The sequence below is a fragment of the Mytilus californianus genome, unplaced genomic scaffold (genome assembly GCF_021869535.1).
Source record: "Mytilus californianus isolate M0D057914Y unplaced genomic scaffold, xbMytCali1.0.p SCAF_2, whole genome shotgun sequence".
NCBI lineage: Eukaryota > Metazoa > Mollusca > Bivalvia > Mytilida > Mytilidae > Mytilus > Mytilus californianus.
This window is the reverse complement of record NW_026262668.1, coordinates 97,134,135-97,150,764: the sequence shown is the minus strand read 5'-3', so window position 1 is coordinate 97,150,764 and position 16,630 is coordinate 97,134,135. Positions and strand designations below refer to the sequence as shown.

General features: G+C 32.4%; 1 protein-coding gene across 1 annotated transcript in view; it reads left to right on the top strand.

Moving 5' to 3' along the window:
• LOC127730467 (PMS1 protein homolog 1-like) overlaps positions 1-13,239 on the top strand; it is a 32,060-nt gene extending 18,821 nt beyond the window's left edge. Inside the window, exons 9-16 of the mRNA XM_052238891.1 lie at positions 3,124-3,223; positions 6,655-6,778; positions 7,260-7,338; positions 9,410-9,534; positions 9,852-10,046; positions 10,290-10,417; positions 12,061-12,215; positions 13,040-13,239. Coding sequence (XP_052094851.1) covers positions 3,124-3,223; positions 6,655-6,778; positions 7,260-7,338; positions 9,410-9,534; positions 9,852-10,046; positions 10,290-10,417; positions 12,061-12,215; positions 13,040-13,222 — 1,089 coding nt within the window. The 3' untranslated portion in view covers positions 13,223-13,239. The remainder of the gene's footprint in view (positions 1-3,123; positions 3,224-6,654; positions 6,779-7,259; positions 7,339-9,409; positions 9,535-9,851; positions 10,047-10,289; positions 10,418-12,060; positions 12,216-13,039) is intronic.
• Positions 13,240-16,630: the final 3,391 nt, after the last annotated feature.

Genomic DNA, 16,630 nt, shown 5'->3' with positions numbered 1-16,630 from the left:
GCTGATGAAGGTTATGACCCTTAAATTCATCCAATCATCTTCTGAGATCACCGGCAACCACAAGTTGATTAAATTTTTTTATACAAAAAGAAAGGTATAAATTGTCAAAGAATTAGAGAAATTGATTTATTGCAGAGTTAATGCTTGATTCTAACTTTATAAAAAAAAAAACTGTTCCAGAAGGGAATTGAAAAATATAACTCAGTTAAAGAAGGAAAACAAATTTAAAAATAAGATCTTGTTCCTGTATTTAATTTGTTTTTTTACGGCCCACCTACGATAGTAGAGGGGCATTATGTTTTTCGGTCTGTATAAAGCACATGTATACTGAGAAAAAAAAGCAAAGCAACATATATTTTGAATTTAATATATTTCAACAAACAAGCTATATTTTTAAATATAACAAATAAATATAAGTTTATATTGTTTTTTATGCCCCACCTAGGGCCCTGGGGCATTATATTTTTTGGTCTGTGAGTCCTTTCGTTCGTCCGTCCGTCTATCCCACTTCAGGTTAAAGTTTTGGTCAAGGTAGTTTTTGATGAAGTTGAAGTCCAATTAACTTGAAACTTAGTACACATGTTTTCTATGATATGATCTTTCTAATTTTAATGCCAAATTAGAGATTTGACCCCAATTTCACGGTCCACTGAACATAGAAAATGATAGTGCGAGTGGGGCATCCATGTACTATGGACACATTTTTGTTTTAATTGTTTTTATTTAATGATTTTAGTTGAAAGAAAAAAATATTGTTTTGTGAGACTCGAAACCATGCCTTCCCTGCCTGGCAAGAAAATATATTGAGCATCAAATTGATTTCTGTGTTTTTTTACTTAGTATTAAACCACATAAATTTAAATTGTTAATAACTGCTTGTCCTCTAAGTACTCTATCTGACTTTCATTAATGTTTTTTGTCCGTTTAGAGTGGAAATAAAAACCCAACTGAAAAATATGAACGACATTGGTTCAGTTTTCAGTTCAATTGATATGGGTAAATGGTAAAATAATTTGTGAGATAAGTTTCATCCACATGACAAACAGCATAAAGAGCTAGATTTACAATAATTTTGGTATCAACTTTGGTAGCAATCCCTCCCCCCCCCCCCCCCCCCCCCCCCTGCCTCCAAAAAAAAAAGAAAAGACAAAAAAATAATTGAAGAGGGGTGCAAGCAAGGGTCTGGAATCGATTGTATTTGCCAGACATGACCTAAACTGAAAGGCTAATGTCCAGATGGAAGATTGGGATTTAGGTCCAAAAAATATTTTTTACAGAAATAATTTCGGCCATTTCATTGAGATCAGGTCTCTTTCAATTTGCACTGCTCTTACTTTTGTTTAGAAATGCTTTTCCTGTAATAAAATTGAATATAGTATGTTAGAATATAGCAAAGTGCTCTCGACCAATTAAAGTGTAGAATTTGGTGTTTCCTTAATAATTGTGAAGAATGAATGTAAACATGTTCTTAGTAAGGGATTATCCTATTGTTTAGGCCTACTTATAGTACAAAACAAAGAATTTATATGAATGAGTCACATCTACCCAAAGCACATTTATCAAATTGACAGGATTATTAATTGAAAGTTGAACTTTGAAACAAAAAAACAATAACAAAAAAATAACTTTGAAGTTTATTTGTGTAATATAATTGATATCGTTTATGTTATTATGTGAATAATACGAACTTAAAATTACCCCAAAAACATAAGGAATGTGAAAGAAGGAAAATAAAAAAAGAATTCTAAAATTAAATTTAACCTAAATCTTTAGCTAATACCCTTACCAAAAATCAGATTACTGAATCCGCAGTTAGTAGGAATAGTCTTTTCCAATATACCGGTACATACATGAAATCGAATTACAAATGTAACTTTTGAATTTCTTAAAGAAAAACATTTTCTTTTTATTGTTAAATTTTAGTTAATTAAGTAGTATTTGATGTAAAAAGCTGGAATAAGATTGATTGTGGAATGCAATTTAGTTGTAACTCTTATTTTGAATTTAAAAAATTTACCTGTAAACAAACAAAAAGATAATTCCTCATTAAATTATTACATAATTTACACTCATACTCACAATTACGAAACTTATATAATTTCTACCATTTCATTGTACAGTTGTGTCAACTAATGTCTAAAACACAATTTATTAGAATTTCTCAAACTAAAAGTAAGTCCTCACATCACAAAGACTAATATATAAATGAAATACCTACAAAGGGAGTCATCCATTAATTATAAACATTGCACTGACAATGAAACAAATTCTTGAATAAAACCAATCAAGAGATAACTTGAGCTTTGAGCACTTTACCATATTCTAAGTTTGTAAGGGATGATCATTCTCTTACATATACTAAGATCACTTCTTTATCTAATAACTGTTCAGCAAAGACAATCGCCAATTTGGATTCAAATTTTTTTTTCTTTTATTAAATTACATGGAAAAGTGAATTTTTTACGAGTCAAATGTATGCTTTACTTACTAGGTAATGCGTGAAATTGTCTTCTTCAGATTAGACACTTAATCATAAAATGCAAAATGATTTCATGCTGAATTAACAAGTGAAGATATTATAATTTATATTCAAACACTTTAACAGGTTAAAGGATAAAGAGTATAATGATTTCCTCTCTTTGGTAAATAGGACGAATCCCGTAAATGAGTCTGGAATCACTCCTAAATTAGTATTAACTTGAAACTTCAGGTTTTTATTTTGACTTCAAATCAAAAGTAGTGTTAGCAATTCCTGAGAAATGAACCGTTTTGTTAACGTCATTAAAATCCTTTCAATTTTAAAGTGTCATAAGTCATTCTTGGAAGTTTTTAGAAAAATGGTAAGACACTTCATGATGTAAATGCAACAAAACTGCAATACAAGTTCATTGATGCCATGAATCTATTAGTAATTTGGACAGTTTGAAAAGGGGACCCCAACTTTCAAGTCATTTAAAAATGATCGAAATTGTATGAAAAAATTTCCAGATCCTTGGGCGGAAGGACCTTGTAGAGGATTTTCAAATTTCTGTTAATTTGGAAATCTATTGCAATAAATTCAGATCTGCTTGAAAATGACTGTACATTTTCATCCAGCATAATATTGCATATCTATCTGAACAGGAGGAAGGGCAAAGAAGATTATCAGACATACTATCCAGTCAGCCTGTTAAACATCCCCAGACAGCATTTATACTGTATTGTAAAGACAATAGAAGTCGAGGTAAGGATCATTTCAGTTTTCTAACATTAGTATTGGAGATGTAGGATATAACGAGAGGACCATTATAAAACCTACTATGGAATACTTACCAATTTTATTTCCCCTTCAATAAAGGAAGCATAGCTGTTCTTGTTTCTTCTCATATAGGCATGTCTGGGCCAGAACTTTTTATCGTTTGACATAAACTTCAGTGTTATCCCAAGGCTGATATGAAGCTGTGGTCCCGCAGAGCCTTCATAATATTTTCCTTGTGACAGCAGCACTTACATTGGCCAGTTGTTTCTTAAGCAAGGGTGTTAAATATTTGAAAAAAGCTCTATATTTCAGAAGGCAGAAGACCTGGCTGCTTCATACCTTGTAGGCAGAAACCTTATCACAAAGTTTCCGTCTGTCATATGTCCATTGTCTGACCTCATGTTTCAGTGACTTCTTGAAAAAAAAATATACATTTTATGTCATTCGATAATTATTATGGGTTATAGGATAACTATATTTGGTATATGCCTTCCTTGCAAGTTACATGTTTGTCTGACAGGGTTCACCTAACCTCGATCTCATTTCATGGATCATTGATCAAGGTTAAGTTTTTGTGGTTAAGTTCATATCTCAGATACTATAAGCAATAGGTCAACTATATTTGTTGTATGGAATGATTGTAAGGTGTACATTTCCAACTGCAGGCTTCATCTGACCTATACCATATTTTCATGGTTCAGTGGACAATGTTTAGTTTTTATGGTTTGGTGTATTTCTCAGATACTATTAACGAAAGGGCCACTATATTTTGTGTATAAAATCATTGTAAGGTGTACATGTCTGTCTGGCAGTTTTCCTATGACCTTGACCTCATTTTCAAGGTTCATTGGTCAATGTTAAGTTTCATGATTTTGTTAGTTGATCAGATAATATAATGAATAGGTCAACTATATTTGGTGTATGGAATGATTGTAAGGTATACATGACAGTCTGGCAGGGTTGATATGACCTTAACTTCATTTTCAATGATCATTGATAAGTTTTTGTGAAACTTGTATTAAAGGGGCATTAGCTGTCAAATTCATGTTCACCTATTTGACTCAAATTCTCATATTTGATTTAAAACATATTAAAACGTATATCCAAATTACAAAAAGCCTAAAATAAACAATTAACAATGCATGGACTCGATAATATGTATCAGCATTCCATGTGTATTTTTGTCTAGACATCTAATTAACCACCAAGAAGACTGCCAACAGTCTTATAACGTGATATAGATATAATATAAATAGATATGGACCACATGCAATTGGTTTTTCTAGGTCTGTTTGAATTCAAATTGTAGGTTAAAAAGTATGTTTATCATCGTTTTTACCTGTATAAGAATGATTTTTTTGTGGATGGAATCAGTCAATCAAATGGTTCATCCTTGTTTCACTTTCAATGTTGACATTCTTTTCCTTTTAATAGCTGAATACATGCGTAACCCATCTCCAGCTAAGGGGTTAAATTGAAGGTCACATGAATAAGGATTCAATGATGTCGAATTATTCACTTGCAAGTAAATAATTCATCTGTGATGTTTCTGAGCTTAATTTGACAAAATTGAACCAAACTGGCTGCTAAACCCGAATTATTATTTCACTATTTCACTTTCATTATTGATTGAACAAAAATAAAAATAGATTATAAAGGTCTTTCCTTTCACTACAAGGAAAGACCTTACTGTATTTCTTCTCCTGATTATTAAGTTCTTTCCTTTCACTGTAAGGAAAGACCTTACTGTATTTCTTCTGATTATTATTCTTTCCGCCAAACTTTGCCAAACTTTAACAGACATTTCCCAAAAAAAGTATGTGACATGTTGAAATGATATGAGGTATCAAATTTCGGTTGACCAAAAGCTATCTTGTGGTTAGGGCACCACGCCTTAACATTTCCTTTATAGCGGTTATCTCCCCTTACACCAAAAACATTGTTATGGGATGTGAACACCATAACCGTAAGAGGTAGAAAAAAACCGAAGGGTGAAATTTATTCAGGACCATAACCTGGTTCTTCATTACATTTTGATAGAAAAGATTAGAAGACTCATTGGTAGGGTTATGTCACTTAAACTCAGAAACCATAAGTCGTAGCCACCTATGATCTTCACCAATGATCATCAATTCATGTATTTTCAAGATCAAATTTGTACGTTGACCTTGACCTTTGACCTTACACCTTGTTCTAGGATAATCTCAGAAACCATTATACTTACAGAAGCCTTGAATAGTGGAAAATGTTTGGGTTATTAAGGCGCAACTTTGTTATATTTTGACCGAAGAGATTTGACCTTTCTGTAAGGGGCATAACCCCCCGTTAACGGTTTCTGAAAAGACAAAATAAGCTTTTACTATTAAACCAAAGGTCCTAGACCCATGGGGTCTTTTACAATGACATTGAGGACTAATGACGTTGACAAAGGTCACAAGGTCAAAGGTCATGTCCCAAATACCGAATTATGTTTTATTGACCTTATTTAAAGGATTTTAAGTGTGTTTTAAAGCTTTTTAAGGTTGACCTTGACCTTACAACTTTTTAAGGGATATCTTAAAAACCATTATACTTACAGAAATCATGAATAGTGAAAAATGTTTGGGTCATTAAGGCACAACTTTTTTTACATTTTGACCGAAGAGATTTGACCTATCTGTAAGGGACATAACCCCTGTTAATGATTTCTGAAAATGCAAAATAAGCTTAAACTTCCTAGACCCATGGAGTCTTTTGTAATGACATTGTGGACCAATGCCCTTGACAAAGGTCAAAAGTAAAGGTCATGTCCCAAATGGCGAATTATGTGTTTTTGACCTTATTTATATGGTTTTAAGTGTGTTTGAAAGCTTTTTTTACGTTGACCTTGACATTTTACCTCACTACTTGTTTTGGGATATCTCAGAAACCCTTATACGTACAGGAATCGTCAATCGTGAAAAATGTTTGGGTCTTCAAGGCGCAACTATGGTATGTTTTGACCTATCCTTAAGGGGCATAACCGCTGTTAACGGTTTCTGAAAAGACAAAATTAGCTTTAACTCTTAACTAAAGTTCTTAGACCAATTGTGTCTTCAGCAAGGACACTGGGGACCAATGACCTTGAGAAATGTCATAAGGTCAAAGGTCAAAGGTCATGACCTAGATCACAAATTTTATGTTTTTGACAATTTTTCAGGGTTTTATGTGTGTTTAATGCTTTTCAAAGCATTTTTTTATTTATATAAACATATATTTTACATTTCGAAAGGAAAGACGTCTCAATTGTTCACGAACAATTGACATTTTAATTTTTTTTTTAACTTGTAGCTAATGCCCCTTTAAAACCTTCATATTACAGACTTTCAACATAAATTTAAAAATAAGCAAAGCAGGCGACACATTTCAGCATGTGCACTCTTATATTGTTATTTCAGTCATTGCTGAGAATCCTCTGGCAGATTATGACAAGGTTACCAGAATACTGGAAAACAGATGGGAAGATTTACCTGATGAAGACAAGGATAAATACTTCCAAAAAAAATCACCTGTTAAAACAAAGTAAGCAGTAGAATAGCGGTTCAAATTCAGTCTTCTTTATATAAAGTGTCATAGTTTAACAACATTAAAGTCACCACGACCATCTGTTAATGAAATAGTGGCTGGTTATGTGTTGTGTAAGGATTCCTTCCGACAAATGATATGACTTTGACATTATTTTCATGGTTCATTGGTCATCATTAAGTTTTTGTAATTAGGTCAGTTTCTTATATACTATAAGTAATAGGGCAACTATATTGAGTTAAGAGAATGATTGTAAGGTGTACATGTCCGTCTGTTAACTTGACTTTGATCTCATTTTATAATTACCTTTAGTTAAAAGTTGATTTTAAAGATTTTCAAAGTAAATTTCAATCTTTTAATCAGTTAAGCAGACAAGACTTTTCAGTGTGTACTCTCTTGTAACATTTTTGATAAATAACAGATTAGGGATACAGGCTCTAGTACAGAAAGTAATAACTAATAAAATTTCAAATTATAGGATTAAAAGAACCAGTATTGGATCTGAGAAGGAAAGAAATCTTTGTAGTAAAATGAAGCAACAAAATAAGTCATCAAAGGTAAACAAAACAAATGAAACCATTTTAGTTGAATATAAGAATTGGAAACAAAATATTAGAGGGACCAGACTAACTGAGGACTTTTCATATTTTTTTGTATGTTAAATACAATAGACTACTACCAAAATTTTCTTTCAGTTTACATTTTTAGATTTAATAAATTATTTTTTGGGATTTTAAGTGGTCTGACATAACTTATTCTGTATTTTAACAGAAAATGGGATCTTTTAACATACAAAAATATATGAAGTCCTCAGTTAGTCCGGTCCCTCTACACTTTTGTTTCCAATTCTAATATTCAACTAAAATGGGCTTTGAGTGTTCTGTTAACATGCAGATCTATTTTTTTAAAAGACAAGACTATATAAGAACCTAAACAGTTGAAGAGCTATATTGCTATATGACCAAAAAGAACTCAAAAAAGCCAAATCCATCCAAGGTTAACTTTTCCTGGGGACAAAAGGTATAAAATTGTTAGTGTTCACATGTTCGAGGTGACAGAATGGACATAATTCATTTGGAGACAAATAGAGGAAGAAGTACGTCTATAAATTTTTAAGACTTCACATTTCGGATATCTAAGGGATAGAAAAACAGAGACAAATTGTATAGATGTACCCCAAAAAGTTGCAAAGCCAGAGCCAGATATTGACAGCAAAACCATTATAAAAACATGAATGATACAGTCAGTCACTTTTTAGACTAGCAAAATGTACAATCTCAGCATTAAAAAAACCTAATAAGTGTTTAATGTTGTAATTTTGGTTTATTGATGAATGTGCTTTATGATGAATATGTTATATTATGCTATCAAAACTATGTTGTAACATTATAATTAAAAGTTTCTTAAATATAGATCTACTACAAAGTATATGTATTGATAATATTTACCTGTATTATTGGCGCAAATGAAATGTATTATTTTGGTGCAAATGAAATATGGTTTGTGGCGCAAATGAAATGCCAATTTGCACAAAAGCAAAGCACCAAGAGGAAATTTATCTGAATGCAATATATCTATGTCTTATCACTTTTTGTCTCGCCTTGATGGAGTCAAAAAGCGAGACATAGGTATGCTGTTTCCATCGGCGGCGGCAGCGTCAACAATGTATTAGTTTGTGATTAGGTCTAGTTTATGGTGAACCACTAGTGGTAGGTCAATGTTATTTGGTATGCAGTTGTATAAGCAATGGCACATCTCATTACCATGGAGATTATTTGGCCCCGCCCCCTCAGTTATGGTCTATTGACTTTGAAATTTTGCTTAGTTTAAATGTATTAGTTTGTGATTAGGTCAGTTTATGGGGAACCACTAGTGGTAAGTTAATGATGATTGGTATGCAGTTGTATAAGTGTTGGCATATCTAATTTCCATGGAGATTATATGGCCCGGCCCCCTCAGTCATGGTGTATTGACTTTGAAACTTTTGCTTAGTTTTCATTAATTAGTTTGTGATTAAGTCAGGTTATGGGGAACCACTAGTGGTAGGTCAATGATATTTGGTATGCATTTGTATTAACATTGGCATATCTCATTACCATGGAGGCTATTTGACCCCGCCCCCTCAGTTATGGTCTATTGACTTTGAAACTTTTGCTTAGTTTTCATGTATTAGTTTGTGATTAGGTCAGTTTATGGGGAACCACTAGTGGTAGGGAAATGATATTTGGTATGCAGTTGTATTAGCATTGGCACATCTCATTTCCATGGAGATTATTTGGCCCCGCCCCCTCAGTTATGGTCTATTGACTTTGAAATTTTATTTAGTTTACAGGTATTAGTTTGTGTTTAGGTTTGTTTAAAGGGAACTACTTATGATAAGTCAATGGTATTTGGTATGCAGTTGTATTAGCGTTGGCACATCTCATTTCCATGGAGATTTTTTAGCCATGTACCTTCAGTCATGGTTCATTGACTTCTAATATTTACAAAACTTACATGTTAAAGTGTTGCTATTTTAATTTCAACATTTGCATTATTGAAATTACAAAAAGGCGAGACATATCTCTGCGTTAACAGTTTATGATATCTTTGAAAAGAATAACTCTGATTGTCTATTGTCTTATTCAGTCATGGACAACTATAAAGGATCAGTTACTGAAACAGAAGATATCATCAGCTTTACAGAAAACAAAGAATGTTTCATTTAGTCTACAGAATCTCAAAACAGTCTTCTCACAGAAAATGTTTGCAAGGTTGATTTTTAGTTAAAATATTTACTTAAATAGCATTGCTGCAGGAAAGAGTGGTCAGATAAATGTTACAAGACTGAAATATTTTGATAGATTTTAATTATTCAAGATTAGTATAGTTAGTGAATAAAATCATTATTGAAAATTAATCTGTTGATTTATACAAACAAAAGTGTCAGAATTAAAAAAAAGATTTAGGATATTAAAAGTATATGATGTAAAACAGGAATGTGTATGAAAAAAGTTTCAAAAATGGTGATTTACATAATTCTGAAGAAATTAATTAAATCTTCAGGAAGTTGTTTTTACTCTTTTTTTAGCCAGTCACAGAATTCATCACATGTTAATTTGATTGGACCCTTAAAGACTTGTGGTGTCTGGATTGGTTGCCATGGCAATTGTCTTAAGTTCATCAATCCACATCGTATACAGGAGACAATCCTGTACCACAATTTGATGGCGAACCATGTAGTACAGACTGAAAAATTAGAACAACCTATGTTGCTCACAAAAAAGTAGGGATTTATCTAAAGTTATATAATTCATTTAATTCATAATTATTTAAATATGCTTGAAAGTTGGTGCGGTAAAAGAAAAATCTTACAATTTTGACATTTGTACTTCTCACATTATTTCTCCAATTCTTTTTGTTTGACTTGAGAAGTAGAAAAGTGACTTCTCCCTTTCTGCCTGTACATGATTATCTAGTTTATGATTTAATTCAAAGTCATACTGAAATGTAGTGTACTTTTTTGTAGTCATTTAGGAGAGACATTATGGACAACTTTAACATCACTTGCAGATCAGATGTGTAGCAGTGGTATATATAATGTTATACAGGATAAACGCTTAACAGCAAATGGCATAGGGATCACGTTCCACAGAGGTAAATCTGCCTAACAGAATTAATTGCTAGGTTACAAGAAAAACAAGCAAATATACATTAAAAACAATTGAATAAAGTAGATAGTAAGTATATTTGGTTGAAATATTCACAGTTCAGAGATGCATATAATTTGTTTTCCTAGTTGCTGAAGACGAGACATAGGTGTTGCTTTTCTGGCGGTGTTGGTGGCGTCAACAATTGTTTAGTTGTCTACTTAATAGGAACTACTTGTGATACTTCAATTATATTTTCTAAAAAGTTACATTACTATCAGTACATATCAGTTTGACAACTATTATTATCATCAGTATTTATCAGTTTGACAACTATTTCGAGGCCCTGCCCCCTAGGTCATGGTCCAGTGACTTTTAATTAATTAGCTATTTTCAATGTAAAGTTTTCTGCTTAAATCAGTTTGATAGGGACTACTTGTGATAGATCAATGGTATTTTCAATATAGTTGCATTACTATCAGTACATATCAGTTTGACGACTATCAAAGGTCTTGCCCCCTAGGTCATGGTCCAGTGAATTTGAAATAATTAGCAATTTTCAATGTTAAGTTTTCTGCTTAAATCAGTTTAATAGGAACTACTTGTGATAAATCAATGATATTTTCTATAAAGTTGCATTCTTTAGAGCTTCTAGTTTATGTGTTATACATGAAGCACAGAGTAAGGAAAAGAGCTAAAATATTAAACCAAAATGTGAATAGTAAGTTTAAATACAGTCGAACCTCTTTGTGTCGAAGTTGAAGGGACCGGACCAAAGGATTTGACTTATCCAAGGTTCAACTCATCCAAGGTCGAGTGTGTCGTCATAAATTTGGAATGCATGAAATACGGTATGAATTTGCGTAAACTAGATACTTTGAACAGTGTGCCTTTTTTTGATATGACACTTTATGATTGTGTATTCAATCTCCATTTTTGGTCCTTCATAATAATTAAACACACAAGTACAAACACAAATCATGCACAAATAAAATCAATAGTCTACATAAATATTTACAAAGGTCAGTCACTATAAATTATGAAATCACTCGCGGAACGAAATAAGGTCTCTGATGAGGTCCTCTGCTTTACATTAAATAATCATGAATTTATCATAATTGTCTTAATCCTTTTATTTATTGTAATTAACGAGTTTTAATTCTAACGATTCATTTAATCTTGGCTTGGGTCATTTAAACTTGTTTCGTTTTCATCTCATGTGAAATAAGTTCAACACACTAATGTTCTGCTTGGTTCAACAAAGGTGTTAATACTGGCCACCATAAACATGTCATTTTAACTATGTTTACTCAGCTTTAATCTCTTCTGAAAATGATTAGGTTACATAAGAAATAATTCCGATTTGAATTTTTATCATTAGGTCTTCATCTTTCGAAAATTCTTACTTTCGAACTTCGAGACATCAGGGTCGATTTACATTAACTTTATATCGACGGGACTATAAAATTTACACAACTTATCTGAGTATCCGAATCAATGGAGTTGATGGAGTTGGACTCATCAGAGGTAATTATGCATTGATCAAATGGGAATGTTACCGCGACCGAAAAATTACTTTGACTCATCCAAGTTTTCGACACAACGAGTTCGCTACAACGAGGTTCGACTGTAATTATGTTTATTTTTTAGAGGAAGGAGAGTTTACAGCTAAAATAACAGAACTGAGTAGATGCATTCCAGTGTATGGTCAAGCTGATGTGAAAGAAGTATTGCAGCTTATATCTACAACAAAAGCAATCACCGTTGCTGAAGCAAGACCTCTTAAAGTGCTAAATTACTTACAGGTAGAAGGACATTTCTATAAAGGCTTGTTTATATAAATTACAAAAATCAACTTTCAGTATTAATACTAGAAAAAGAAAATGTGTGATAAGCATCATTTCATTCAGACAGCAATCCAATAGCACATGTGCTGACATTTCATTCGTGTTATATGTTCAAGTGTTTAATACAACTTTTTATACTGCAACTTTGCTATTTGACCAGTCTAAATGCATTTTTTATAAAACAGTTAAATTGTAGTATAAAGAGTAAACCATACATTGTCTCAAAGCATAATTTTTATATGTACTTGGTTCAAAAACAGAATAGAAATGTTTGACAAAGCCTCACAAAAGGTCAAGTGAGTTATTGTCATCACTTGGCGTTAGTCGTCCTTTAACTTTTACAAAAATATTTTCTGAAACTACTGGGTCAATTGGAACCAAACTGTGCCACAATCCTCATTAGGGTATCTAGTGTAAATTGAGAGCAAATTTTCGAACTTCCTGTCATGGAAGAATTTCTAATTTGCCGTTTTTCAGAGAAAGTCAAATGGCACTAGAATATGGGTGAAAACAGGTCGTTTGATGAGCTGGACAGGTATTGAAAAATCTTGGTTGATGTAATTCACGGGTTATACTCGAAAAATATGGGTTTGTTGACAGGTATGAAATTGCATTTATAGACATAATGAACAGAACAACAGTATTGAGTAGTGCAACAATTCCTGAGCCAGTGAAAGTATTGCGAAGTAAAATTCATTTACAGTATTTTAGTTCCTAAAAATGAATGAAATATTTAATCACAGTTAAACATATTGATATCAATAATTTATTTTATTTTTTAGGGAGAAGCTGTGCGAATGGCAAGACAATTACCACGTCAACTGTCCAGAGATGATATGATTGATATACTTATTCAGAGAGAGACTATGTTACCATTAAAATGTGAAAACTGTTTGCATAACAAACCATTTTATCATACTGTGTATTCAATAAATGATATACCTCTGACACAATCTCAGACATAATAAAATTTTATTCTCTATGATAATTATTTAAACCCCTTTATAGACACTTTACCACACATGTTGGTTGAAATGGACATAACTGCCAACTTCCAAGATTTAATTGTGAACTACATGTTATTCAAACTCATAAGTTGATGACAAACTGATATTGCAAAAGAAAAGATATCTCCTTATTGGAGTTATTGTTGTTAATAGTGATTTTTACCCATTTTTGCTTTTTTGTTGAAAACTTCTGTGGATAAAAGAACAAGAGGCTCTCAAGAGCCTGAATCGCTCACCTGTAACTTTTTGCTTAAATCATTCATCAATGATTATTTTTGCTTTTCAATATACATGTATATTAATGAGTGGCTTAAAAATGCCTTTTAAATGTTCTTTGTATCTGTCATATTTTCTTCAAAAGCAAAAAAAATGCATTTTACCCCTATGTTCCATTTTAGCCATAGTGGCTATGTTTCATGACATACAAGGAAATAAAATACAAAATTTATACTAGATACTCTGAAACTCATTCAGCCCTAGTTTGGCTGAAATTGATTCAGCAGTTTCAATGGAGAAGAGTTTTTAAAGTAAGCAAACTAGATGAACAAATTATGAAAAATTGTCTTTAAAGGACAATAACTCCTTAAGGGGTCAGTTGACAATTTTGGTCATATGAAACTTATTTGTAGATCTTACTTTGCAGAACATTTTTGCTGTTAACAGTTTATCTTTATCTATAATAATATTCAAGATAAGAACCGAAAACTGCTAAATTTCCTTAAAATCATCAATTCAGGGGCAATAACCTAAAAAAAAGATATCGATTTGGCTGATAATTTCAGGGCAGGTAGACCTTGACCTAATGAATACTTTTACATCTTGTCTGATTTGCTTTAAATGCTTTAGTTTTTGAGATACAAGTCAAAAACTGCATTTTACCCTATGTTCTATTTTTAGCCATGGAGCCCATGTTTTCTGAGGAAACAGAAAATAAAACACAAACTTTATTCTAGATAACCTAAGAATCATTCAGCTTGAGTTTGGTTTAATTTGGTTCAATAGTTTCAGAGGAGAAGATTTTTTAAAGTTAGAAAACATGATAAAGAAATTGTGTAAAATTGTCTTTAAAGGGCAATAACTCCTTAAGGGGTCAATTGACAATTTTGGTCATATAAACTTTTGTAGATCTTACTTTGCTGAACATTTTTGCTGTTTACAGTTTATCTTTATCTATAATAATATTCAAGATAATAACCGAAAACTGCAAAATTTCCTTAAAATTACCAATTTAGTGGCAGCAACCCAACAATTGTTGAAGATGCACACAGATCCAGGTTAGCGACACAGGCTCTTTAGGGCCTTTAGTTCAATATCTTGAAAACTATGATACACAGAGATATTCTGAAGGGAAACCATGCTTATGTTAAGATCCTCTTTCTTTCCTATTTCTCAATAATCATATTTTGTATAAACAATTTTGCATTTTTTGGGAAAAATAATCAGCAAACAAAGAAACATTGATCCTTTGAACACTTACTTTTAATGCCTGTCCCAATTGAGGAGCCTATAATTCCTTGGTAGTGACACAGGTTCTTTAGGGCCTTTAGTTTAATATCTTGAAAACTATAAATACACAGAGATATTCTGAAGGGAAACAATGCTTATTATGTTAAGATCCTCTTTCTTTCCTATTTCTCAATAATTATCATATTTTGTAACCTTTTTTTTGCATTTTTTGGGAAAAAATGATCAGCAAACAAAGAAACATTGATCAGATCCTTTGAACACTTACTTTTAATGCCTGTCCCAATTGAGGAGCCTATAATTCTTTGGTAGAGTTTGTTGCTGTCTGTCATATTTGTTTTTCGTTTATTGTATATTATAAAACAGTCTGGTTGTCTCTTTTGACCGGCGGCAGCTTTAACTTTTGGAAACAATTTTTTGTTTGTTCATTTTCCCTATCGAGAAGGTTGATATTAATTGTTCATAGGTAAATGTTGAGATTTTGTGGTTTGGTCTGTTTCTCAGATACTAAAAGCAGTAAGTTTAACATATTTGTATATTAAAAGATTTTAAGATATACCTGTCTGTCGAACATGGATCATCTGACCTTGACCTCATTTTCATGGTTGGTCCTCTTCTTTCCTTAAGCTAAAGGTCAACTCTACTTTGTATATTGAATGATTGTGAAGTGTACATGTCTGTTTGACAGGTTTCATCTGACCTTGACCTAATTTACATGGCTCATTAATAATGTTAATTTAATGTGCCACTTGTAATGAAACCTTTGTCTGGGGAGATTTTGAACACAAATTCAGGGATGATCAGTAAAGCAGTTGAGACGTTTCAGAGTGGGTACTCTTGTTAGAAAAAAAATATGAGCATTGTAAATTCATAAATTTTATGGCTCCCTTGGGGACTAACGGTCCTTCAGCAGTGGTGTCAAGTTGTCCACCCAGGGCCAGTAAATTATTGACATTAAAAACCAAGAAATTTGAGAGCCATGGATTCATAAATACTTTAGGAGCAATATTAATAAAAAGGAACCTTTGAAGTTATGGTCCTTAAATCAATATTTTACAATGTTTTGCATCTTTTGGTCTTTTCTTTAAGATAATATACAAGGGAGAAAACTGTTAACAGCAAGATAAGGTCAGTACATAACCAAAACTGTTGATTGACTCATTTTAGGAGATGATATCCTTCATCTTTTTTTGCAAATTTTTGGCTTATATCACTTGAAAACTATAACAGATAGAGAGAAACTTCAGAAAGTGTAAATGATCAACAAGTGAAGATATACAAAGAGTCAACATAACTGAAATTATTAATATTCTCTTTATAGTAGTAATTGCTCATAAATAATGACTTATTCCCCAACCAGTTTGCTGGGTTTTTTTTGTTGCTTTTTATACACAGCAAACAAAATTTTGCGTTCGTATAATGCTATCATGTCGTCATCGGCATTGCTGCCGAAGACGCATTTGGTTTCTGGACAATAACTTTAGTTTAAGTGAATGGATCTCTATGAAATTTTACCAGAAGGTTCAATACCACAAAAGGAAGGTTGGGATTGATTTTGGGGGTTATTGTACCAACAGTTTAGGAATTAGGGACCTAAAACAAGCATTTTTGTAGTTTCCGGACAATAACGTGTGTGAGTGTATGGATCTCTCTGAAATTGTACCACAAGGTTCCATATCACAAAGGGAAGGCTGGGATTGAGTTTGGGGGTGATTGCCCCAGATGTTAAGGAATTAGGGGTAAAAAACGCATTTTTCTAGTTTCCAGATGATGACTTGTGTTTAAGTGTATGGATATCTCTGAAATTGTACTACAAGGTTCCATACCACAAAGGGAAGGCTGGGATTGAGTTTGGGGGAAAATACTCCCAAGGGGGGGTCAAAAAGTTTTGGGGGGGATTTT